The sequence below is a fragment of the Choloepus didactylus genome, chromosome 10 (genome assembly GCF_015220235.1).
Source record: "Choloepus didactylus isolate mChoDid1 chromosome 10, mChoDid1.pri, whole genome shotgun sequence".
Lineage (NCBI taxonomy): Eukaryota > Metazoa > Chordata > Mammalia > Pilosa > Megalonychidae > Choloepus > Choloepus didactylus.
The window spans coordinates 113,950,381-113,978,086 of record NC_051316.1 but is presented as its reverse complement, the minus strand read 5'-3'; the positions used below and the strand labels follow the sequence as shown (position 1 = coordinate 113,978,086).

Below are 27,706 nucleotides of genomic sequence, written 5' to 3'. Positions count from 1 at the left end.
GCCAGTCCATGAGGTGAAATGACCCAATACAGATGGGCGGTGTGAACTCACAGAGGCGGCGGCCAGGTGCTCCCCTGGACCGCAGACAGCTTTCCTGGCCACACTGCCAACGGGGCGTCATCATGCACTGCAGGCTGGGCTCCCTGCTCCTGGCCAGCCACGGAGGCAGCTGCCAAGACGCAGGACTGTGAACAAGTCTGGGGCTCACTATGCGGGGAAAGGAATCAGAACCGGCATTGTCATTTTAAAAAACCCCTTGACCCCTGGGTTTCAGATCAGGTTTGCTGCCTGTATGAGAGGAGATAAGAGACCCAGACACCATCCTGAAATACAAGATAACAAAACCTATCTCATATCCAACCAGTTCAAAATGACCTAACTTTCTTCTCAGCTGCAGGACTTACCAGGCTCTAATCACTCTAGTTTTATCCCACAAGGCCACCTTGTGACTTGGGTACCGGTGCAGTGAAAGCCCAACCAGGCTTTTAGTAAATTGTATCCTAAGCTCAGCTTTGAGGACTGTGTTCAGCAGCAGCAGGACTGGTCTCAGATATTCACCTGCGTTCTGGCTAAATACAGCCATGCCAACCGCCAGTCAAGGCCAAAGCAAACAGCTCCAACCCTCTTAACAGACCATTAAACCAGTCATTGGAAACAGAGCGGGGCATTTCTGAGTTCAAAGGACAAGACACTTAACTCAAAGGCTCTAATGGGCATTAGAGAGGTGTTCTGATCTGAATTTCTCATCTAAGTCCATCTGGTAAAACCCTTTCCATAAATCAAGATGTTAGAGGACGCTGCCAAGCCCCGCTGCTGGAAGAGCACATCAATCTCGGAACTATGACATGCATAAGGCTGGCGGTAGACTTTAATTGTCCAAAATCGACACAGAAGCACTGGCACCATGATCCCAAGAGACGTTCAGGGGTTTGAGGACAGCCTAGGAAGCCTCCGTCTGAACATCACCTCAGCCCTCACGCACTGTTAGTCCTGGGCAGCAGAACTGGGAACTGGGTGTCTGGCATCTACAGATTTTCTTGCCTGTAAAGAGTTCCTAGTGGGTGTTTAAAATGGAGCCGGAGGGAATCTGAAGATCTGATCCTATCCAGAGGGCGGACAGAAGGAAGGGAATGATACCTTTGGAGTCTACTGTATCACACCTGTCACACTTGCTACACTCACACCTCAGAGCAGGTGGGGAGGGGGGTGGCCTTGGAGAGGGCAGCAGATATCCAGGATCCTGGTGCTAAAAAGAGGCAGAGGCATCAGGATTCAAACTTACCCTTGTGTGCACTGTACTGTCCTCTAGGTCCCCAGACCACAAACTATCTTGAAGTGCCTTCTCTCAACAGGCCGTGTCTCTACCATCGGGGGTGGCGTGAGGGTCTCTCCTCATCCAGAATGAAGCCCTTTAAACCCACAGACACCAGCTGGCTAAGTCATCTAAACCTACTACCAAGACCCCCTGATAAGGTTCTCATTTAGCTGCCAATTATTTGCACAGGGTCAGAAACAGGTTGCTGGGAAACCTGCAGCATTTGGGTTTCTCTGGCCGATTTTAACACATTGCACCAAAATTGCAGTTGGCAGAAGATCAGAGTCCAGGACCCAGCTGTGTCACTCACCTGCTGTGTGGCCAGAGCAAGATCCCCACTTGGGAGCCTCAGCCTCCTCACCTGTTAACTGAGGCCATCCCCTAACACAGCCATCACGTGGTGTCCATGGAAACCACAAGGGACATATGGGAGGAAGGGGCTTTGTTTGCTTTTCTATGATAGTAACATTCAATCCGCTATTAGCTTTTACACTCCCTGGTTCTCCTTCAGGTGTGCAGACTAATCGCTCTTGACTTTACATTTACATCTGGAATTGTAGGAACATTCAGAAGTGTCTGCCCAAGAGGCAAATGTGACATTCCAAACAACCATCGGGTCAAATCCAAGGAGGCCACAATATTCTCTTTAGGATCCACTAAGTCCTTCCAGCAGCCATGATATTCCTGTCAACCTCACTACACAGCCCTGGACCTCATATTTCCTGTCTACGTCCACCAGGCTCCACACTGCAAATATCAGAAGAAACACTGACAAATCTCGAGACAAAGGCCTAATCACCTCTTCTGGACTCCTCCTACAAAATCTGCCACGCTTAAAAAAGCTCCCTTTTTATGTAGGGCAGGGCTTAGGAAAGGGAATTATGATGGCCACACCTACCCTCCAGAACCCTACCCTGGGAGGGTAGCTCTTGTTAATCTACTCCCCACACTCGACCCCAAATACCTGATCCTGCCCTGCACAGTCCACACCCAATGGTAGCTCTCCCTCTCTGGTGTTTTGTAATCTCAGACAGTACTTAGGCAATCTGTCCTCTGGGCTCATAAAGTAGCCTACACATCCTCAGTTGGGGGCTTTATCACACTGTACTGCAAGGGACTGCTGTCTCTCTCCCCCACCAGGGATGTGGCAGACAGGGACAGTGCCCACCCCATTTCCGCAACCACGGAGCTTGGCACAGAGTTAGCACCAAGTCAAAGTTCAATGAACGACTCCTGACCAAATGTTCTCTTTCCCTCTACGGGTACATGTGGAACCATACAGCATGGTGGGGACTCCCAAGAGACCAAGTGCTCAACCCCAGCTCCGTCCCTTACTGTAGGACCATGACATGATTCCTAATGTCCCTGAGTCTCTGCTTCTTCATCTGCAAAATGTGCTGGCGACACCAGCTTTACAGATCAGGAATAAGCATTAAACCAGCATCAAGCCTTTAGATCAGTGGCTGGCTCAGAGTGGGCACTCGGCAAACAGCAGGTGGCACACCCGGGCTGTGAGAAAGCTGGGCCAGAGACCCTGGTCCTCAGGAAAAAAGCTCTGATATGTAAAGACAGACCCCAAGCCCCTGCTCTGAGCTGTGCAAAAGTGAGGTCTGAAGAGCAGATTCCTTCCCGCTTTGACATGGAAAACGACAGCAGGAGGCCCCGGCCCCAGCTGCTGAAAGTAGGTGATGCCAACGGACTTTGACCGTTGCTTTGGAGCTGGGCAGGGCACCACGGAAACCAGGCCTACTCTTTGTAGAGAGGTGGGAATATAAGCCAGGTATGCAGACAGCTCAGCTGCATGGTAGGGACTGCCTGGGGATGTCAAATATTTGCAGGAGCTTCAATTATGGGGCAATATGTCTAGACCTCTCCCTAGAAACACACTCCCCACAGCCTCTAATCACCTGTCCCCAGCTGCATCATCTTGGGCCCTCAAACATCAGTGACGTCCCACCTTCACCCCCAAAGTCATCTCAGGCAGACCCTCCCAAAGGGCTCTTGTTTAAATTGGTAAATCTCCCAGCAAGCAAAGTGCCCTTGCAGATTCCAGCTAAATGTGCTCACCCCCAGGGGCAGGATGACTTCTGTCTCCCCCTCACTCTGCCCAGCTAAGAAGAGGAGACCCATATGCCACGTCTCTGATTCCAAAACCCTTTCTCCTCCATTAACTCACTGATCTCCTCAGGGCCCCTGTGAAACAGATGTCACTATCTCCACTTTCCAGTTAGGGAAACTGAGGCGCGAGGGACGATGTACTGGGAAGAGCACATAAACCAAGAAACTGAAAACCCGGGTTTGAGTCCAAGCCGTGCTCCTTGTTAAGTGCTTTGCCGAGGTCTAAAGGCTTTGGTTTTGGCCTCCAGACGATGGCAAGATTTGACAAGATGCCTCCTAAGGTCCCTTCTCTGGTGCTAAAGACTAAGTTTAGAGACTGTTAGTCTTGTCACCAGGAGTTACCTTGTTACGATCTAATAAGATGTTTTATTTTTGTTTTGCTTTATTGATATGCAAGTAATGAATCCAAAGCCAAAGGAGCAAACTGCTCCATAAGGTGAAATAAGCTCAGATGTTAACATGGCGGAGAAGAAACGCTGTGGGAGGGAGGTCAGGGCACTCTTCACAAAAGGCTGTCATCCAAGATGTCTTGAAGGCTGGCCAGGAGTTTAAACGGGATGAGAAGGGGCGTTCCAGGAGGGGAAACAGCACAAGCAAAGGCAGGGAGATGAGCAGTGCAGGCCTCATCAGAACCAGCCTGTGATGAACTCGGCTTAGGAAGCAAAGGCTGAAATGAGCTGAGCACAAAGGGCACTGGTGGCTGCTGCTGCCATATCCTGGGTCCTCAGGTCAAAGGCAGGTGAGGCCCCGGCACCTGCTACCACGGGGAAGGAAAGCGCATCACATTCCAGGAGCTGCATCCTGGAAGAGCTTTAGAACCTGTGGAGTCGGAGCATCTGCAGGTGCCTGACCTGGGAAGGCTGCCTGAGTCTTGCCGTGAACATCCTTCCTGCTGCACAGCCGCAGGGACGGGCTTGTGGGAAAGTCTGCCAGCCAGGTCGGCAGAGACTACAGGGAAGTCTTTCGGAATGGAGTCAAATCCTTGGATTTCTGGGAATCCGAGTGGCTGAAGAGGGGTCACCTTGGGATGACACATGCCAGCAAAGTTATAGGCACTGCGCTCTAAAGGTGGAGATGACGGATAACTCTCCCTTCTAATTACAGCAGACCCAGCCCTCCTCAGGGCAGTGGTGCCTGCCTCCCTGTCAGACTCAGAACCATCCAACACTAGACCTGGAAGAGTTCTTGGAGCACCCCATTTTACAGATGAGGAAACTGAGGCCCAGGGAAACAGACTGGCCTACCTAAGGTCCACCAAGGAGCCAGAGGCAGAGCCAAGAATGGGGCCCACGTCTGACTCCTTGTCCAGAGCTGTAGATGTTCTAAAGCTCAAAACACTGTGGGCTTTAAGACACAAAGGAGAAGGCAGAATGGAGAAGAGTTTCCAGGAAGAGGAAGGCTGAAGAGTGTCAGATGCTGGGAGAGAGCTGGAGGATGCTAAGGATGGAGAGAAGAATCTGAATTTGTGCTCAGGAAGCAACTGGGAACGGATGCAGACAGGGAGAGTAAATGCAGGAGAAGCAGGCACAATCCCTTCTCTTCAGACTAAAAAGGTATGAAGGATGGATGGAGAGAAAGAGACAATCCGAGGTGGGGGAGGAATACTCAGAGTATTGGCCTGGATCTCAGTTGGAGGTGAAGCCAGATGCTGGACCCGTTTTAATGGAGAATAGACTAGATGCCCATGGTCAAGATTTGGAAAGGGTACCGTGGGGTGCCCAAGAGTCAGTTAGGAGCTAACAAGGCCCAAACAGCAGCTGGGGGTTGTTTGAACTTTGCTGAGCCTCAGATCTGTGCTGGTGCCAAAAGGCACAGCCCACGACTTTCTCCAGTAATTCCCGGCAGTCTAGGAGAAGTCACAGAGAAGACAGATGGGCCTGTGTGCCGAGGGACGGGCAGGGGAAAGTTCTGGGGGCAGAAGAATCAAAGGGTGAGTGAGGACAGAGGTGAGATGGTGAGGTATAGCGCAGGCCAGCAGGAAGGTTAGGACACGAGGAGGCCAGGAGAGGGCGAATCAGGTGGGAACAGATGGTTTAGGGCCAAGACCAGACGTGGAGGGGCTGGAAAGATAGACTTAACGGAAGGGGGAATCACAGAATCCCAGATCTCACAGAGATGGGTGATGACAGGGCCCAGAAGTGTTCCCACTCAAATGAGAGGAACTTAAATTCTGAAGTTTCACAGGGGAAGACAAAAACTGAGGCAACAGACACCTTGAAGGACGTGAAGGACTTTTGTGATGTCAAAGAGCAGGGCGCTGGACGGCCCGTTCTCAAAGGAAGCAGAGCTGGACACGGGGGCAGGGAGGAAAGCTGGTCTACCCTTTCCCCAGGTGGATCAGAGTAAGTATCTTCTCCAAGCAATGAGAAGGAATGAAGACTTTATTCAAGGAGGCAAAAGAAACGTGCACAGCAAGAGTCAAGGAATCTGCTCTCAACAGACCAGAAGTCCTGAAGAAACAGAGGAAGTCAGTGGGGTCGGGGGGCATCTGCACAGAAAGGCCCGGTGGGAGCAGGGGGTGGGGTGGAGGGGATGAGACAAGGGCCTCCATCCAGGAGCCCTGGAGCCAGGAGGCATTTACGTCCCAGCCCACTCCATCTGCTAAGGACTCGGACATCTCACTCACAATCTACAACAACCAACTCTGACCATCTTTACCTTCAGACTGTCACGCGTGGCACCCAGGAAGTATCTGACTGGTGTCTTTTGGGTAGGAAGGCTTGACCATTTACAAGGAGCTCCAGATCGCTAGTTCAAATGCCTCTGCATCAGGAAACCCACCCCTCAACACACCATCTCAAACAGCACCTCCCCACGTCCCCCGAGGGCAGTCTGTCCCCTCACTCCTTACTCTTCTTAACGCGTTGTTCTAGTTCGCTAAAGCTGGCGGAATGCAAAACACCAGAGATGGATTGGCTTTTATAAAGGGGGTTTATTTGGTTACACAGTTACAGTCTTAAGGCCATAAAGTGTCCAGGGTAACACATCAGCAATCGGGTACCTTCACTGGAGGATGGCCAATGGTGTCCGGAAAACCTCTGTTAGCTGGGAAGGCATGTGGCTGGCATCTGCTCCAAAGTTCTGGTTTCAAAATGGCTTTCTCCCAGGACATTCCTCTCTAGGCTGCAGTTCCTCAAAAATGTCACTCTTAGTTGCACTTGGGATATTTGTCCTCTCTCAGCTTCTCTGGAGCAAGAGTCTGCTTTCAATGGTTGTTTTCAAACTGTCTCTCATCTGCAGCTCCTGTGCTTTCTTCAAAGCGTCCCTCTTGGCTATAGCTCGTCTTCAAACTGTCACTCATAGCTGCACTGTGTTACTTCTGTTTGCCAGCTCATTTATATGGCTCCACTGATCAAGGCCCACCCTGAATGGGTGGGGCCGTGCCTCCATGGAAATATCTCATCAGAGTTACCTACAGTTCGGTGGGGCACATCTCCATGGAAACACTCAAAGAATTCCAATCTAATCAGCACTAAAATGTCTGCCCCACAAGACTGCATCAAAGAATATGGCTTTTTCTGGGGGACACAATACATTCAAACTGGCACATGCGTATTACCACCTGCCATATTAAACCTCTACATCTGTTCCTAGTCCACCTCACCAGGATGAAGCCCCACGAGGGCAGACTTTGTCTTGTCTGTTCGCTGCTTTATCTGTGCAGCTTAGAACTGGGCCTGGCATGTCATGGGCACTCATAAATATTTTCAGAGTATCAAATAAATTACCTTTGAAACGCAAAGCTAGATTATACTATGGAGGGGGACAACAAAACCATTCCTACTTTTATTTTTTTTATTTTTAAATTACTTTATTTATCAAATAAAAAAATATAGGGGACCTAGAGATAGCAGCTAGTGAAGGGGGAATGATAATCTAATAAGAACAGACAAGATATTGAGGATGATCTTAATGATATGGGAATGCTTAGGTGTAACTATGGTTTGTTAATTTTCTTCCATTCTCACTTTTTAAAAGAAAAGTTCTGGTGGTTGAAGCTAGGAGATGAATCCTATTTTTTGTGTGTGTTTGAGATTTTCTATAATAAAAGTATCTTATTACACACACACACACACAGGAGTGGTTCTGAGCTGCCTCAAATCCACACACTCTGGCATCTCCAAAGTGAATGGTCCTGTCTCAGGCAAGGCAAGTGGAGTCTTTGCTGACCTCACACAACCTTCTGGAGCCTGCGGGATGGTTCTCGTGCAATGCCAAGACCTGCGCCAGCTCTCCCCACCCCACTAAGCTTGGCTGGGATTCAGCTGGATTCACAGCACCCGCTCTCCACACCCAGCAAGACTCCACGAGAAGAAAGTGGCACAGCCTCTTCTCCTGATTAAAAATAAAAGCAGCAGCACCATTAAAAGAATTGCTATAATGCTATTTCTTCGTCTTTCTACCTACTCTGGTAATGTGCCCATAAAGTATCCCTCTGCTTTGAAATGTTCCCCGAGTGCATCCCCTGAGTGACAGAAGTGCTTCCTTCTCTTCCCCTCTCCCCATTATCGGCCACCTCGGGATGGGGACGGGGGAGTACCCTCCAGGCATCATGGATACATTTCACACGGCACCATCACCGTGATCCCAAATCTCATTACTGGAACAATATTGCAGTTTTAATCCTATCTGTTTCTACCAATTTCTAGCAACTGTGGATCTGCAATTAGCATGAAAAGCCAATCTGTGCCCAAAATGAAACAAAGCAACACATACCGCAACCTGGGCAGAGTCAAGGAACTGGAGGCCGAAGTAATCTGTTTCCACGAGGTCCAAGTGGTACACAATCTGATCAAACAAGTCCTGGCCTTTGGCATGTTTCTGGAAGACAATTTGGTGCAGGAAAATTTAAGGTGAGACTAGTGGGAAGATTTTTTTAAAAAATCACTTCTCTATGTATATTACATTCACATAAATGCACAGTACACACATTTAAAAAAATTTAATTAGTTCTATTTCAGTGTAATGCAAACTCATGATTAAAGAAATTCAAATGGTACACAGTTAAAACCCAGATAACCACTGTTAGCCCTTTCTAGTCTCACCTTTCAAAAAGAATGCTATTTGTATAATTATGCCTAACAGTCTCCCCCAGAGTACCTCTTTGTTGCTCAGATATGGCCTCTCTCTAGCTAAGCCACCTCAGCAGGTGATCTCACTGCCCTCCTCCCTATATGGGACCTGACTCCCAGGGGTGTAAATCTCCCTGGCAATGCAGGATACGACTCCCAGGGATGAATCTGGACCCATCATCGTGGGTTTGAGAACATCTTCTTGACCAAAAAGGGGATGCAAAATGAAACGAAATAAACTTTCAGTGGCTGAGAGATTCCAAATGGAGTCAAGAGGTCACTCTGGTGGACATTCTTACACACTATATAGATAACCGATTTTAGGTTTTAATGTATTGAAGAGCTAGAAGTAAATAACTGAAACTATCAAACTCCAACCCAGTAGCCCTGACTCCTGAAGACAGTTGTATAGTGTGATTGTGAAAACCTTGTGAATCACGCTCCCTTTATCTAGTATATGGATGGACGAGTAGAAAAATGGGGATAAAAACTAAATAGAAGAATAGGGTGGGAAGGGGTGTTCTGGGTGTTCTTTACTTTTATTCTTTGTTCTTATTCTGATTTTTTCTGGTATAAGGAAAATACTCAAAAACAGTTTGGGGTGATGAATGCATAACTATATGATGGTACTGTGAACAGCTGATTGTACACCATGGATGACTGCATGGTATGTGAACATATTTCAATAAAACTGAATTGAATTATAAAAAATAAGAACGCTATTTGGAAGAACATCTCCATATGACAGTAAGCGTTGTGAAAACCAGGCACTCAAAGAAAGGGGCGATGAACCCCACTCCTGCAGAGTGAAACCTGGACTCCTTCTCCCAAACTTTTCCATAGATGCAGGCCACTTTAGGAAACCAGCTCAGCGTTTGGAACTGGCTCTTTCAGGCTATGGACTTGATAGAGCAGGTAACCAGGACCCAGGAAAGCCCTGAGACCTGCTCGGTCAAAGGTGATGGACTCAGGACTCAAACCCAAATTCCGGGACCACTCCAGGGGTATGACTGTGTGGTCTGTGCAAGGGGCCACGGGCTCAGGAGGGGAATGAGAGAGACAAGAGTCAAGTCCGGGATGTGCCAAATCTCAGCAGTGTGGCCTTGAGCAGGTCACTTCTCCTCTCTGTGCTTCATTCCTGCCCCTGTAAAAGAGGGCCTGATGATACCTGCTCACCTCGTTGCTCCTTGGGAGGCCCAAATGGGATCGCAAATGAGAAACCAAAGTCACTGACACATGAAAGAGCTTCTCAGCACTCACTCAAGTAGAACACGGACCTAATTCTCTGACAAAAAACTACATCACTGCTGGTAGATCCAAACACAAATGTTTAAATACAAGTGTTCATAATGAGAAAGGAAAAAAAAAGCTGACTTCATAGGATGACTTGGTACCAAGTCCTTATTATGAAAACTGATAAAGGGAAAAAAATCAAGCATTTATCCTGCCTTCAACTACAGCAAGAGTTAACCAAAGAGTAGGTAGCACCATATACAAAAGTTAACTCAGAATGGATCAAAGACCTAAATATAAGTGCTAAAACTATAAAACTCTTAGAATATAGGTGTTAATCTTTATGACCTTGGATTAGGCAATGGCTTCTTAGATATGACACCAAATCCTTCTCAAACTCTTCCAAAAAAATACACGAGAAGGGATTATTCCTAACTCATTCTATGAAGCCAGCATTAACCTGGTACCAAAGCCATATAAAGGAAGCAAAAGAAAATAGAACTACAGACCAAGATCCCTTATGAATACAGATGCAAAAAATCCTCCAGGAATGCAAGGCTGGTTCAACATAAGAAAATCCATCAATGTAATACACATTAAAACAATGAAGGGAAAAAAACATATGATGATCTCAATTGATGAAGAAATGGCATCTGACACAATCCAACATCATTTCATGATTAAAAAAAACACTCAGATAACTAAGAATAGAAGGGAACTTTCTCAACATGATAAAGGACATTTATGAAAATCCACAATATCTTACTCCATGGTATGAGCAAATAAATATGCTCAATGGTGAATGAAAGCTTTACCCCTAAGATCAGGAACAAGACAAGGATGCCCTCTGTCACCACTGTTATTCAACATTGTACTGCAAGTTCTGGCTGGTGCAATAAGACAAGAAAAAGAAATAAAAGGCATCCAAATTGGAAAGGAAGAAGTCAGATTATCTCCAATCCCAGATGATAGGATCCTATATACAGAAAATCCCAAAGAATCCACACAAAAGCTACTCGAACTAATAAATGAATTCAGCAAAGTTTCAGGATACACGGTAAACACATAGCAGTCAGTTAGGTTTCTATACACCAGTAATGAACAATATGAAAAAAAAAAAAAAAAAAAAACTCCATTTACAATAGCATCTAAAATAATAAAATACCTAGGAATAAATTTAACCAAAGTGAAAGATCTGTACACTGAAAACTACAAAAGATTACTGAAAGGAATTAAAGAAGACCTAAATAAATGGAAAGACATCCCGTGTTCATGGACTGGAAGACTCAGTGTTGTTTAGATGTCAACACTGCCTAAAGCAGTCTGCCAATTCAATGCAATGCCTGTCAAAATTCCAGCAGCCTCTTTTGCAGAAATGTAAAGGATGATCCTCAAAATCATATGGAATTGCAAGGAGCCTCAAATGAATTGTTTTGGTTATTCTGGGCCCTTGCAATTCCATATGGATTTCAAAATCAGTTTGCCCATTTTTGCAAAGAAGTCAACGGGGGTTCTCATAGAGATGGTATTGACTTTGCAGACTAGTTCAGGGTGTGTTGCCATCTTAACAGTGTCAATTTAACTAAGTTAAATTCCTTGAAAATTTGGTAGGTTTATTTTTGTAAAATAAAATTCTCTTTGGGGTTAATTTGAAGTTGAGGAATTCAGCAACACTCAAACAAAACTCAGAATAAAATGTAGCCTGTGGAGCACCTGGCAAAAAAAAATATTATACACACACACACACACACACACACACACACATGCAAAGTGAAAGATGCAAGTCACGAAGGACCACAAGTTGCATGAGTCCATTTACATGAACTGTCCAGAATAGGTAAATCTATAGAGACAGAAAGTAGATTAGTGGTTGCATAGGGCTGTGGGGGCTGGTGGACAGGAGGCTGAAAGCTAAGGGATGGTGTTTCCTTTGAAAGTAACAGAAATGTTCTAAAATTGACTGTGGTAATAAATGCACAACTCGGTGAATGTACTAAAAGCTACTGAATTACACACTTTAAATGGGTGAAATGTGTGGTAGGTGAATTATATCTCAATAAAGCTGTTAAAAAAAAAACAAAAAACAGGAGATGAGTGAAGTTTTTCTTTACAGGAGTAGTCCAATAGATGAATGAAGAAAGAATAACAGAACTGCAATATCAACATTTTGCAAGCCCTAAGGAATGCAAGGCTCTAGGCACTGGGCACCAGTGGCCGCTAACATCACAGAAAGATAGTCAGTCTTTATGTACCTTCCGATGAGGAACACACAATCACCTATGACAGAACTCGCTCCCATCTTCACCTCCCCCACCAAAAAAATCAAGTTGGGTCTGATTCAATTTCTAGACCCAACTGCCAATTTACAGGACAAGCATCAAGGTCCGGCCTGTGGGTCTAGAAACTTCTCAGGGCAAACAATCCAGTTTCTTCAACAAACAGAATACAGGAAAAAGAAGGCGGCAGAGGCGGGGGGGTGGGTGGAGGGGAGTACAGATTTTTAAGAGATTTAAAAGACATTAAAAACAACAAAATAGGTTAAACTAAACTGCAATACCTAGGGAAGTGCACACTGAGTGATAACTCTTTTTAAAGCGTACGGACTATGATAGAATCAGGGTGGCCGATGCTCTTGGTGAGAACGACAGGGTTGACTGGGAGGGACACAGAGGGGTTCTGGACTGGCTGGTTCTATCCCCTGACCTGGGTTGGTGGTTCAAGGGCATCTGCCTTCTAGTAATTCGTGAAGCTGTGCATTTGGGTTACTTGTGGATTTGTGTTACACATAACAACAACAACAGATTAAAAAAAAACAAACTACACACACCGATGTTCATAGCGGCATTATCACAATTGCCAAAAGACGGAAGCAACCCAGATGTCCACCAACCGATCAACGGATAAACAAAACGTAGTATATACATACAATGGAATATTTTTCAGCCGTAAAAAGGAACGTGATTTTGATACAAGTGACAACACGGGTGAACCCTGAGGATAGAATGTTGAGTGAAATAAACCAGACACAAAAGGACAGATACTGTATGGTCTCACTTATTTGAAATAATTAGAACATGCAATTAAGAGTCAGAAACTGGAATACAGTTTACCAGGGGCTGGGGTGGAGGTAGGGAACGGGGAATTAAGGCTTAATGGGTACAGAGTTTCTGTTTGGGGTGACGGAAAGGTTTTGGTAATAGATGGAATGGAAGGTGGTGATGGTTGCACAGCATTGTGAATATAATTAACACCACTGAATTCCAAATTTGAAAGTGGCTAAAATGGGAAGTTCTAGGTTAAATGCGTTACCGGAATAAAAAATCTTAAAAACCATAGAACCGTACAACACAAAGAATGAACTCTAATGTAAACTGTTGCCTATAGTTAACATTATAATTATAATATTATTTCATCAAATGTAACAAAGGTACCACACTACTGAAAAGTGTTAATAGGGAAAACTGTGACTGTGAGGAGAGGGTAAAGGGGAACTCTGTACTTCCCGCATGATTTTTCTGTAAGACTACCCACCCCTCTAATTAAAAAAAAAAAAAAAAAAAGAAATTTTTAAACAAAATAATATCATTGGATTACAGCCTTCAGACTCTTCTTTTCCTGGAAATATTCCTCTGAAGGCAACAATCCAACAGGCAGTGGGGTCTGCTATAGCATTCTCTGCTAGAGAACAAAAAGAGTGGGGAAAAAAGAAATGACCTAAACTCCCAACTGCAGGGCACAGAATACTATAGAATACTGTTTGGCCACTGTAAAAGATAATTATGAAGAGAGAAACATGGCAAAGCTTTATGACAATGTTAAGTAAACTGACTGCAAAGGCTTAAGTAAGGTATGATTTCAGCTACTCAAAAATATGCGTGTTATACATGGACTGCTTGATAAAAACAGGGTATCTGCAAAAACTAAAAATAGCTGTGTTAGGGTGGAGAACCTGTGGATGGTTTTCTTTCCCCAGGGTTTCTCTAACGTTGATTTTCTGGCAGTTGTCAGGCAATGAATACAATTTTTTAAAAAATCACCATTCTTGCACTCTTCCTCGTTGCCCATAAAATCCGTCCTCCTGATGTATTTTTTCCCTATGCAACAACTAAGGGTTCCAATGCTTCATTAGCAGGATTCCTGGAGGGTCAGAACTAGTCAGAGTAAAGCTTTAGCAGCAGGATGTGGCAGACAGCACTGGGCTTGGAAGAAGCAGGTGACCTGTGCTCTAGGCTGAGAACTGTCCCTAACTAACTGCAAATCATTTCCCAAATCCACGTTGCCACTCCAGACCCCCTGCAGCTGCAAATCCAACACGTCCCCCGAATATTAGGAGCACCCAACTCAACTCAACTCGCTCCCTTTCTGGGTCTCTTTGGGTCCATGGCTTACCATCCTGGTATGTAATCCTCCTATTCACAGAACATGAGCTGAAATATCACAGTTCCACGCATCTAAAATGAGGGGGTCAGTCTAATCTTCCGTCTAGGCCATTCCAAATCCTGCTTTTCCATTAAGTCCTTCACTGAGCTGAACATGGAGGTGGCAGGCTGGCCCCAGGGGTGAAAGCAAGTAGGAAATATCTTCTTGACCCACCTACGGTCCTTGTTCTTAACAAGTCTGTAAACACACACACCACCCTCCAGACGCACACACATACTCCAAGCACGCTCCACAATCTCTTCTGCTGGAAGAGAGAATCTCCAATGACCCTTTTCAGCTCCCCAAAGAAGCTGGTAAAATTGTGAGGGCTGGAATGGAGGTCCCAGTGGCTCACTAGGGAGGGGGTGGAAAGAAGACATGAGAGTCGACGCCAGGGCACTTGACCACCACCTCGTTCTCTAGTGCTCAGCGAGTCTTGTCTCAAAACTAAGCAGGGGATGGTGGTGATGTTAGCACAATACTGTGAACGTAATTCATGCACACCCATTACTACAATAAAAAGTTCAAACAAAAAACACTAAGAAGGCACCAGATAACATTCACCTGCACGCCAGCCAGGACATCCCACACAGGGCGAACCCTAGAAGCCCACAAATTGACATCTCAGGCTTAGCCCATACTCCCTCCTTCAGAAACACCCCAAGCTCTGCCTCCCCTGTCCCACCCCTGAGAAGGAAGTGTTCCCTCCTTGGTGACCCCACAAGCAGGCATATGCCTTTATTACAGACATATGATCACACTGCACACTGCAGCTGCCTGTGGTCCTGTCTTCCTTCCATTTCAGGCTGAGTGCTCCCCGAGGGCAGGACCAGCTGTGCTCTTCTCAGTACCCACCTCCCCTTCCTCCAGCACCAAAGCATAGTGGCAGACAGCAGGCACACCAAAAGTGTGTGTTTGTTGCATGGATGTCTGGGGCTAAGAAACAGATCTTCTGGATGGGCTAGCTAAAGCATGGGCAACAGGCTGGTAATACTAAACAAATGGCAGGCTTAAAAATGAGGATACACTCATTAAAATATTTTCAAATTAAGTATTACATGAACAAGCACCAAAGGAATCCAACTGAACTCCAGAAGTCATTTACCTAAATACAATTTTGTTGCTATATGTGAAGCCCTGACTAGTGGTTACCAGAGGAGATAAATTTTAATGTACCTTATTGTTAACTAGGTTTCCCCTCTGTGATGGAGTCATTCATTCATTCACTCACTCACTTCATTTGACAAATATATGTTGATTACTTATCAAGTGCCAGCCACCAGTCTAAATGGGGTTTCAAAGTGTGCTTGGAAGGAGAGTCACTCCAGAAAGCCCTCACTGAACAAGTATTTCTTGGGAAGCAAAGTGTTCCAAAACAGCTTGAGATCCAAATCCACATATGTAGCAATACTACTCACATCCCTCCCTTCTTAAGCAGAAAGTACTGGATCTAAAGATCTAGATTCTTCTTACTATGTCAGGATCACCATTCTGGATCCAATTATGCTCCTTCTACTTTGAAATATGTACCTGGCCCTAAACACAGTGGGCCCTAGAGGCTTTCCCCTTGAGCTCTAACATCATCCACATTTCCTAGTTTTTCTGCCTCCCATCTCAATGCATTACTTTTTTTTCTTTAATGCAATTTTATTAAGATATATTCACGCAACATACAAACCACCCTAAGCATACCATCAATGACTCACAGTATCATCACATAGCCGTGCATTCACCACCGTGATCAATTTTAGAACATTTTCATTACTCCAGAAAGAAAGAAAAAGAAAAAAAAAAACCCAAATTTTTCCATACCCCTCATCCCCCACTATTGTTGATTCATAGTATGGGGGTCGTATATTTGTTACTGCTGATGGAGTATTAAAATATTACTGTTAACTTTAGTCCATAGTTTGTAATAGGTACATTTTCCCCATACACCCCTCTATTAATAACTCCTTATAATAGTGTCATACATTTGTCTAGTTCATGAAAGAAAGTTTTTATATCTGTACGGTTAATCACAGTCATCTTCCACCACAAGAATCACTGTGTTATACATTCTCATGTGTTCCGGTTTGCTAAAGCTGCCGTTATGCAAAATACCACAAATGGAATGGATTTTATAAAAGGGATTTATTAGGGTACAGATTTATAGTTCTAAGGCCATAAAAGTGTCCAAACTAAGGCCTCAGCAAGAGAATACCTTCACTGAAGGAACACCTCTGTCAGCTGGGAAGGCACGTGGCTGGCATCTGCTGGTCCTTTGCTTCTGGGTTGTGTTTCAAAATGGCTTTCTCCAAAATGTCTCTGGAATTCTGCCTCTCTTAGTTTCTCTCTCTCAGCTCCTGTGCATCACTGCTTGTTCGCCCAGGGCATTTCTCTCTAAGTGTCAGGGGTCTTCTCTTAGCTTCTCTGGGGCAAACTCTGGGCTTTATCTCTTAGCTTAGCGTCTTCAAACGTCTTTCTTTCTGCACCTCCAAGCATTGGCATCTGTATTGGCTCTTAAGCTCTCTTAAGTACTGCAGTGAACTAATCAAGACCCACCGTGAATGGGTGGGGCCCACACCTCCATGGAAATAATTTAATCAAAGGTCTCACTCACAGTTGGGTACATCACATCTCCATGGAAACAACCAAAAGTTTCTATCCAACAAGATTGGATTAAAAGATCATGGTTCTTCTGGGGTCTATAACAGTTTCAAACCGGCACACCATGTTTTAACTTCCAATTTTCCTTCTAGTGACTAAACTTCCCCTTTCCACCACATTCACACACCATTCAGCATCATTAATTCATCTCACAATAACATGCTTCCATCACCTGATCCATTTCCAAATGTTTACGTTCGACCTACATTCTGCACATATTAAGCAACTGCTCCCCATTTTTTAGCCTCATTTTAGAACCTGGTAGCTTATATTCTATATTTTATATCTATGTGTTTACATATTATAATTAGTTCCTATCAGTGAAGTCACTCAATATTTGTCCTTTTGTGTCTGACGTATTTCACGCAACCTAATGTCCTCAAGGTTCATCCACGTTGTCACATTCAATGCATCGCTTTTCACAAGGACCAGCAACTAGTGGTTGTGAATCAATTATTTCTCTCTGTAGCAGCTCCTTTCTTTACCCCCTGATCTGACATGAGCTAAAAATAACCAAGCTCATTAAAATCAGGGGTAAAATAAGGCTAGAAAGTTGCCAACTGAAGACAGGGACAGGCGGCCAGCAGGGAAAGGTAGGGACATGGTGATATCTTTGCCAGCCAGACAGAAATTCCTTTTTTGCTCGCTTATTGGTTCCTGGCCATGCTCCTGATAAGGGAGACTGCTGGACAGCTGATGTCTTAACTGCCCCCCAAATAAATTAACTATCCTGACCCTCTTAGATAAGATGCAACTGGCAATGTCTTACTGCAACCTGATCCAAGTGCAACGTAATCAGACAACTCTGGTCCTAAATAGAAGCAACCCATCCAGAGCTCACTAATCTCAATAGCATAACAGGGCAGGTCTCACAGGTAGGTGTGAAAGGGAGAGATAAGCTGTGTGTGAGTGTACCAGCCGAGCATATACATTCTAGCTGTGAACTAAATGGAAAAGCACGGCATCTAAGCAGTGAAAGTGATTGCAGGCGCCACCTCCTTGCAGGCCCCTGTGGCCCTCCTCTGTCCACCTGCTCTGTGTCCATCAAATACTATGTCCCTCTGGCACCTGTCTTCAGAAAGGCCTTCCTTTCCATCTCCATCAAGGTTCAGGCCACATCATGTCGTGCCCAGACTACAGCCACATCCTCCTGAACGGTCCCATCAACTCCAGCATCTCCATCTGTGCCAGTTTGTATATACTATGTCCCCCCAGAAAAAGCCATATTCTTTAATGCAGTCTTGTAGGGGCAGAGGTATTAGCGTTGATTAGGTTGGAACCTTCTGACTGTTTCCATGGAGATGTGACCCACTCAACTGTGAGTGACACCTTTGGTTAGGGTGTGGCCTCTGATTGAATGTTTCCATGGAGGTGTGGTCCTGCCCATTCAGCGTGGGCCTTGATTAGTAACAGAAGGAACTAGGAGCTGCAGCTTACAGAGACATTTTGAAGACAGCCGTTGAAAGTTGAATGCCATTTTGAAACGCAACCTGGAAGCAAGCAGACGCCAGCCACATGCCTTCAAAGATAACAGAGGTTTTCTGGATGCCATTGGCTATCCTTTAGTGGAGGAATCCTACTGTCGATGCCTTACCTTGGACACTTAATGGCTTTAAGACTGTAACTCTGTAGCCAAATAACCCCCTTTATAAAAGTCAATCCATTTCTGATATTTTGTATAATGGCAGCATTAGCAAACCGGAACACCATCCATCACCAGTCTTCTCCTCATGTTTGCCAGAATGGTCTTCACACAACACAGCCCTTACCTCAGTCACTTCTCTGATCAAAAAGCATCCATCAGAGAATGACAGGTAGGCTCCTCATCTTGGTGTCAGGGGACGCTACACAATCAACACTGCCCAACCCAACACTCAAGTTTCATCTCCCCCTAGGGCCCTACATATACCGTGAGCTCCAGTCAAACCATGGAACATGCTGCTGCATTTGTTCCATAGATTGCAATATACACAGCAGGTCTTGCCTCCACGGCTTTGCTTCTATCAGTTCTTTTGTCTAAGATGCTCTCCTCCCATGTCCCCATTCCTACTGCCACCTACAGCAAAATAATCTCCATGGCCAACAATCTTCATTCAACTTCTTGTTGTAGAATCCTGTCCACATTCCTCTTTGCTTCTCTGCCATCTGCAATTCTGGGGCTCAATAACCATAAATGCTGGGGTGAATTAAGAGAATCCCAGGTTCCCACAACAGTCTTTAAACAACCTGCTTTTCAGAGATCTGATCTCCCTGGTCCATCTCTGCTGGAAATTCTTTGTAGTTGGCCAGGACCCGGGGACAGAACCCTGGTACTGCATCCACCCTTTCCGGACACCATGTCTGTTCCAGTGCAAACTGTGATGCTGTGTCTGGGATATCATACCACATGGTGGCTGTTAATTTTACATGTCAATTGGCTAGGTTATGGTGTCTAGTTGTTTTGTCAAACATTGGGTTGGACGTTACTGTGGAGGTATTTAATAGATAGGATTAGCATCTGTAATCACTTGACCTTAAGTAAAGGAGATGACCCTCTATAATGTGGGTGGGCATCATCCAATCAGTTGGAAGTCTTAACAGCAAGGACTGAAGGTTCCAGAAATCAGAAGGAATTTAGCCTCAAGACTGCACCCTCCACTCTGTTCTGAGTTTCCTGCCTACAGAATTCAGACTCAAGAATCCAACACCATTCTTACTGGAATTTCCAGCCTCCAGCCTGCCCTATGAATTTGGATTTGCCAGTTCCCACAATTGTGTAAGCCAATTCCTTTCAATGAATCTCTTCACACACACACATATACACACCCTGTTGGTTGTTTCTCTTGAGGATGCTGACTGATATAATGGCCTATCTTTATGGTTAACAATAACTTTATGCCCTTTACAACAAAATGGCATCAGGTTCTGGATTTCTATATATCAGTTAAAACAAGCAAAGTACTGATGGTGATGGTTTCTAAACCTGAGTGCAGGCTTACGTATTTGTTCCAGTCAAATATCATCTTATTTAAATTGGCTCATGATTCCATCCAATTGAGAGCATTAGGAGTTCCAGTCTGTTATCCCCAATAACTGTCTATCAGTTACTGATTCATTTCACATGATGTGGGAGATCTGCGAAGCAGGCCTGTGGGGTGATGGTGATGTCATTTCTTAGTACCGTGATACCTCACGAAAGGCACTGCCCAATGGCCTCAACCCGTTATGAAGCTCACAGCTGAACCCTGTGGAACGGCGCCTTGGGGCTTTTAAAAAACAGAAACGTAGGTATGGAAACTCAGCTCTGCCACTTTTCTAGCAATATGACCTTAGGCAAGTTATCTCCCATGAGCCTCAGCTTCTTCATTTATGAAATGGGGTACACTTATCTGCCCCATCAATCTCGCTAAGTCACTGTAATAAAAGAGCAAGAAAGCAAATGAGCATGCACTATATAGACTGTGGTGTTCTATACAAAGGAATCCTTATTACTTTCACCAAACCATATTTCTCCTACTTGTCCACAGGTATAGCATGATGTGCTTTTTGCCAAACACCTAATAAAAATTGAGGTATGGGAGGCCCAAGATCTAGAGAGTCTAGTAATTCTATTTAAAGAAAAAATGAAGCTAGTCTGGTTTGGGGATTTCAGTAAACCCATGCTGGTCTTTAGAGATCAGTTCCTTCCTTTCCAAGCTCTTGCAAACCAGGTTTAAACAGCTGTGCCAGAGTGCCACCTGTTATCATCAGCTGACTTCCCCTGAAGGTGCCTGCTTCAGCTGTTTCTAGGAAGTGCTCATTTCATGATTAGTTACCAGCTTCCTATGAGTCCTGGTAGCAAACCACCCCTCTATTATAACACACACGTATCTCCTAGGTGGCCCAGGGGTCTCTGTCCCCACTGCCAACACTGCCAAGTCACTGCAAACAAATATAAACTGTTTCCTCCAGAACAATGTAAACATGAATATCCGAAATTACCAAAAAAAAAGTTACCTTGAACTTTATCATGAGTGAAAAACACCACCTCACCCACCATCAAGATTTGGTGACTCAAAACTAGAACATATTGACTAGAACACATTGACCTGCCTCCAGCAAAACGGGAATCTTCCTCTCCACCATGAGATCTGTTTGTGTTGGACCAGGTAGAAATGTCCATAATCTGGTGGACAAAAGGCTCATAAATTATTTCCAGCCTCTAAATTTCACCTTCCAGACAAAGAGTGCTTCATTGTTTACAAAGGCACTGTAACCCCATTTTGCAGAGAATGAAACTGAGGCCCAGATCAAGTACATGTTGCTTATAAATGGCAGAACCAGAATTGGAACTCAGCCTTCTGATTCTTAGGACAAAGTTCTTTCTATCTCATCCCACCACTTCTCTAGTCATCTCATCCACCTCTCTGGCTTCGAGCATATACAACATGCCCTATACTCAAGAAATATTTTTTAACCCCAATTGAATACCCAAATACAAAGAGCCTACTTCATACATGGTTTTGGCTACAGCTGGGATTCAAGACCACAGGATCCAACACAAACAGATCTCACATGGGGAGGAAGATTCCCATTTTGTCTGGAGGAGTAGGAAAGTTGCAGCAGAGTGGAAAGTAGATTCTTTGCTCACAAACCAACACCAAAGCCGTGACGTGGGAGGGTGGGGAGGACATCAACAGTCTGGACAGCTCCTGCAAAGTCAATTCTGTTAAATGCAGAGAACATCTTATTAATTTCCTGACTTGCCTGGCTTGCAATCTCTTAGAAATCAGAGGAAGCAATGAAAACAACTGCCCTTAATTTTGATCAACAAGGACATAAGAACCATCTTAGAAGAAAAGTCACTGTCATCTCGAGTGCTAGTCAGTGAAAGGAGGCATCACTGATGAGTTTCTCCAAAAGCTAGTGTTCTCCACAAACCAAAGGCCAGGGGCTCTCGGTGTGCTCAGAGAGGCCTGGAGAGGCAGCTTTTGATTTAATCCTGAGACTACAGAACACAATCACAGTGGGAAGGAGAGAGAAATTTAAAACACTGAGACTCTGCATGCCATTATTGATTTACTATTGATCAGCCTCTGTTCCTGTTTGATAAACCACTTTCGGGCCAAGCTATATTATCTCTCCGCAGAGATTCAAGGCTCTCATTTGATTCGTCAACAGCCCCTCCTGCACAGGCCTGCTGTGAGGATTAAATGACCTCACTGTCCACGTTCTGTGAACCTTCTTTAGTCATCGTGGACTACCTAGCATCTGCTGGTGACCTCAATTTCTGCCTACCTGCGGCTCCTTCCAAGCATGCCTGACCCAAGAGATTCAAGAGTTAGTTTAAGGGATAGGCTTCCCATTTATTCCTCAAGATGCTGAGTGAAGTTGGGATACCTGAAGCTACTTGAGTCTGGCTGCTTCGAGAACTGGTTTCACCCAACCCTCTGAACATCAAGTCTGCCGCTCTCAAGGAGAAACATCAAAACAGCCTGTGTTGAATACTTTTTTCATTTTTTGGCGCCACTATCAGGCATTGTCCAATACGCTGTCCCTGCTGACAAGGACATTAACAATGGATCAGACAATCTTCCTATCACAGAGGTCCACTGGACAAGTTCCCCTTAAGAGTTGTGGAATGGGAGCCTCTCCATCGTGCTTTTCTTATTAGATGGGTGAGTCATGCATTCTGTCACAGTGCTCTGTGCCCAACTGAGTACTCAAGTCCCTGGAGAATGCGGGAACAGGGGCAGGAGAATGCCCTGGATGACCTCTAAGGGAGTGTCTTCCCCCTGCAGGGGCCCCCATCTTACCTCAAAAGAAAAGCAAGTACATGGGGACTTAAAAGATCCCAGTGACAAGTACCTAGGTATTAATTTTGTTACGCTGTTAAACTGTGGCCCTTACAAACACAAGTTCTCTGACATTCTTCTTATCAAGAGACAGGGTCTTGTTCTGGTTTGGATGTATTATGTCCCCCAAAATGCCATGTTCTTTAATGAAATCTTGTGGGGGGAGAGGTATTAGTGTTGATTAGGTTGGAGTTTTTGGATTAAGTTGTTTCCATGGAGATGTGACCCACCCAACTGTAGGTGATAACTCTGATTGAATTATTTCCATGGAGGTGTGGCCCCGCCCATTCAGTCTTGATATAATCACTGGAGTCCTATAAAGACCTTAAAGACAGAAGGAGCTCGCTACTGCAGCCAAGAGAGACAGCCTTTGAAAGCAGACTTTTGCTGAAACTTTGCTCCAGAGAAGCTAAGAGAGGACAAACGCCCCAAGAGCAACATTTTGAAGAATGCACAGGAGCTGAGAGAGGAGCTGAAACACAACTTGGGATCAGCAGACATCAGCCATGTGCTTTCCCAGGTAACAGAGGTTTTCCAGATGCCACTGGCCATCCTTCAGCGAAGGTACCCAATTGTTGATGCCTCAGCTTGGACACTATTATGGTCTTAAGATTGTAATTTTGTAACCAAACAAACCACCTTTATAAAAGCCAAACCATTTCTGGTATTTTGCTTAATGGCAGCATTAGCAAACCGGAACAAGTCTTATGTCTTTCTCCCTGCAGTCCGGAAACACTGAATAAAATGTGGTATCAGTGATGCTTTGTGCTTTCTAAGGTGAGGCCAGAGTTCTCCTGGAAGGCTTGCTCTGGAGGAAGAGCCAGCCACCACACAGAGTCCAACTGAGATGGCTATGCCGAAGAGGCTACCAGCAGACATTCCAGTCAACTGTCCCAGCTGAGCCCAGATTCCCAGTTATCCCTGATCCTCCGTATGAGTGACCTTAGCTGATGCCATGAGAAGCAGAAGAATCTCCCAGGTGAGCCCTGCCCCAATTCAATCAATAGAATCTTTGAGTTATAATAAATGGTTGATGTCAAGACTTAGGTATTAGGAGAGTCTGTTATGCAACAACAGATGACCAGAATGAAAATCATATCTATACACAGATAGACTGTGTGTGTGCATGTGTGTACATATATGAAACATGTATAAAATTTTTCATAATTAAAAAAGTGTTTCAGGAAATCCCCACACTGTAAGGCATACTGCTTGGAGGCAAGGAAGTAAAATAATAAAGATAAGAATCCTTAAGAAAAATAAGAAGATAAATAAATGAATAAACTGCCCTTTGAAGACCATTACCTCTGTTTAGGACAATGATATTAAGATTGAGGGTTGGGCAGTAGTCCTAAAAATCCTAAAGGATAACCAGGTCCCTATCTGAGACTCAACAAAAGTTTCACTCACTAAGTTTATTTTTCAGAAACGTTAAACTTCCAGATTGTTCCTATGCCAGATAAGTCCCCAAAGCCAGAGGCAAAAGCCTCTTCAAGAACATCAATCATCGCATCCCCCTTTCCCATAATGTCAACATCCCTTTTCAATATGAACAAGTTAGAGCAGTCACTGCCCAGATATCCCTGAAGATTGAGACAGCAATCAAATGAGAGGGAGGAGTAGCAACAAACAAGATAGGATTTAACAAAGGATTATGACTACTGAATCATTATATAGATTTTTTTTTTTTTTTTTTAGTCTCTAGGTTATTAGAACAGCTAGAAGGAAATAACTGAAATGGTGGAACTGTAACCCATAACATACTTTGAAATTTGCTCTGTAACTACTTGTTAAATCGTACTTTGAAAGTTATCGTGTTTCTGTATATGTCATATTTCATGATAAAAAAATGTTAAAAAAAAAAAAGATCAAGGGTTGGAATAACTGAGGCTGCCTTACTCTACGTTCACCAACTGCATATTAAGAACTTAACAGCCCACATTCACAAGGGAGAAGGCCACTGCTGCAGAATAAGGAGACTTTAAGAGACAAATCTACCAAACGCAACGTGTAGTCTGTATCTGGTCCCTGATGTGAACAAACCAACTGTAAAAAGGGTTTTGATATGAGTAGGGAACACTGAACAAGGGCATGGTATGAGAGGATATAAGGAATCACTGTTCATTTTGTTGAGTATGATAATGACATTGTGGATATATAAAAGATACCCACTCATATATTCATGGTTAAATGATAAGCTGTCTGTGATTTGCTTTAAAATACTCCAGAAAATTAAAAAAGTGGTTATTATGTACATGAGAGTTCCATCACACTACTCCCTCAACTTTATATATTCAAAATTTCTATAAAAGCTTAAAACCTCATGAAAAGCAAAGGCTTTGGGGAGAGGAGGGTATCCACAGTCTATCCTGGGCCCTGTCTTCAAGGATCCAAGCCACTGGGACACAGAAGGCGAAACTTACTCCTAGCCATTTATTCCACATCAATAAAACAAAATACAATACCCAGACCTCTGTCAGGATCCAGTTCAGTACCAAGCTGTGGACTGCAGAACACATTTCATCCCCACCCCTCACCCCTCGATGCAGCCTATAAAAGGGGCTGTGCCTAATTTCACAGACACAAATAATATACCTTTATGGAATGAAACAAAGAAGTATGTGCAGCAATAAAAGCTCAAGTTTTAGCTTTGGGCACCAACACTGACATTTTTTCCTACCTAATTTCACAGAAACAATGCGTTATCCTCAGACCATTTCTGAGGAGTACAGAATTGATTTTTAGCCTTGAACCAAAAAGCTATAATCAATGAACCAGCAGAATCAGAACATCATGAATCTACAGAACAAGTTCTTCAGCTGGACACCCTGGGACAGCCACAAGGTTCAGAACGGAGCCCAATTTGGCATCCGAATTAGCAAGCAAGAACAAAGGAATGTTCTAGAAATCAATGTTTCAGTCCCTCATTTTACAGATGGGAAAAACAAGGCCAGAGGAGGTCACATTGCCAGGCAGCCACTGCAAAGCCAGGAAGAGAACGCAGGCCTCGAACCTGAGACCAACACTGTTTGGACTATCTTGAGACGACTGCGTTGTGCTACCTGAGCAGGAAAGCAGAGGCAAGTAGAGCACCTTCGCTATTGAAAGATTAAGAACCAAGCATGCAACATTGAAAACCCAGAAATCTCAGTGCTTTAAAATCTCTTGACAGTCGTCCAATGATGGAAGCAATCAGTGTCCATCTACTGATGAGTGGATAAACAAAAAGGTATATACACAGGATGGAATATTATTCAGCCATGAAAAGGAATGAAATTATGATACATGCGACAACACAGATGAACCCTGAAGATGTCCTGTTAAGGGAAATAAGCCAGACAGGAAAGACAAATAGAGTGTGATTTCACTGTGATGAAATAATCAGAACAAGCAAACTCACAGAGTCAGAATCTAGAAAATAGGTTACCAGGGGATGGGGGCAGGGGCGGAATAGGGAGTTAAGGCTTAAAATGTACAGAGTTTCTATTTGGGATGATAGAAAAGTTTTGGTAATGGATGGTGGTGATGGCAGCACAACATTCTGAACATAATTAACAGCACTGAATTACGTATTTCAATGTGATAACAGGGAAATATTAGGTTGTATATACGGTACTAAAATAAAAATTAAAAATAAAATTAAAAAAAAAAAAACTCTGACTGTAAAAAGTTCTTGGTTTGGGGAAACAGTTTTGGCATTTTTTTAAAATGAGGTACCAGAAAAGAAAAAAAAAGAAAGAAAGAAAAAAAAAAAAGGGCGGGAGAAAGGAAAAAGAAAATGAAGCAAATTTCTGCCTGCCTAAACAGTAACATGCAATTAAAATGATGGATGTCTTTGTGCCAGAGGTTGGGTTTGAAACAAGCTGCTGGAAGGAGGGCAACCCTGAGAATAAATTTCCAAATTACTTTCTGCAGCCAGATTGCAGATTCCTCCTCAGTGCAATTCTGAAAGCAAATAACTCCAAATAAATAAATATGCAACAAATTCCCCGGGAAACCCAGCCAAGAAACATGAACAGAAAGAATGAACTCTGGGCAGACAACTGCCCCCACCCACCCTGCAACTCAAAATGTGACTACATTTGAAAAGTAAGGTTGCCAACGCTACCTGATGCTCAAAGCTTCCCAAACCCCCCAGTTCTACTGTCCTGTTCCCTTTTTCTCTGTGGAGCCCTTTCAGGTCTGAAAGCATAGTTATGAATCTCACAACAAAAACACACAAGCCTGGGTCAGCCTGTCGGGTCCAAGTTCCAGTTCTGGTACTGAGCTCAGCTGAGTTTGGCATCAGGGAAATTCCTTACCTGATAACCAGGTTGGGAGGATTAAATTAAATGAGATAGTGGAGACAGAACACCGATTGGTGGTTGCCAGGGGGTGGGGAGGAAGGAATAGAGGAATAGGGAGAAACTGCTTCCGGGGCACGGGGTTTAATTTTGGGGTGACAAATGTTTTGGAACTAGACAGAGGTGGTGACTGCAGTAGATACTCTGAACTCTTCCCTTTAAAATGGTGAATTTTTCATCCGTAGCTTACAGGCTCCACAAAAACAGGTAGCAGGACAGCTGTGCCTCTTCAGCTTTATGTAGTTTGGTGACCCTTGACCTTGAATAAAAAAATGAGACTAAAACCCCTTTCAGTCAAAACAGCTTCTCTTCCAAACCCTCTGGTCTTTTGTTTTTCATTTTTTAATATGCTGAAAAGCAACAGCATTCTCTATAAAAACCCTAATTCAAACTATATGACAATACTACGTGCTCTCAAAAGTTTAATAAATTAAATAGAGAAAGAGAAAATGACAAAGTGAACCTGACAAAATGTAAAAAAAAAAAAAAGGCAAATCTACTTACATGCGCGTTCTCTGTACTCATTTTGCAGCCTTTTAAAATAAGCTTGAAATTATTTTAAAATTAAAGATTAAATAAATAATGGTATGGTAAAATTGGTTACTTTTTATGCTCTGTGAATTTCATCTCCAAAAAATTTTTTTTCATTGAATGAAATGATGGATTTAACAGGGCTTGGTCCAGAGTCTGCCTAGAGGAAGCGCCCAGGGGTGGAGATGGCATTATTCCAGTGAGCGTCCCATG

At 44.1% G+C, this 27,706-nt stretch overlaps 1 protein-coding gene across 5 annotated transcripts in view; it reads right to left on the bottom strand.

Annotated features, from left to right (window-relative positions):
- The window catches only part of EPB41L4B (erythrocyte membrane protein band 4.1 like 4B), a 149,672-nt gene that overhangs the window by 100,490 nt on the left and 21,476 nt on the right, over positions 1-27,706 (bottom strand). For all 5 annotated transcript variants that reach the window (XM_037797899.1, XM_037797901.1, XM_037797900.1 and 2 more), the window contains exon 2: positions 8,150-8,254. In XM_037797899.1, the coding sequence (XP_037653827.1) occupies positions 8,150-8,254 (105 nt within the window). The remainder of the gene's footprint in view (positions 1-8,149; positions 8,255-27,706) is intronic.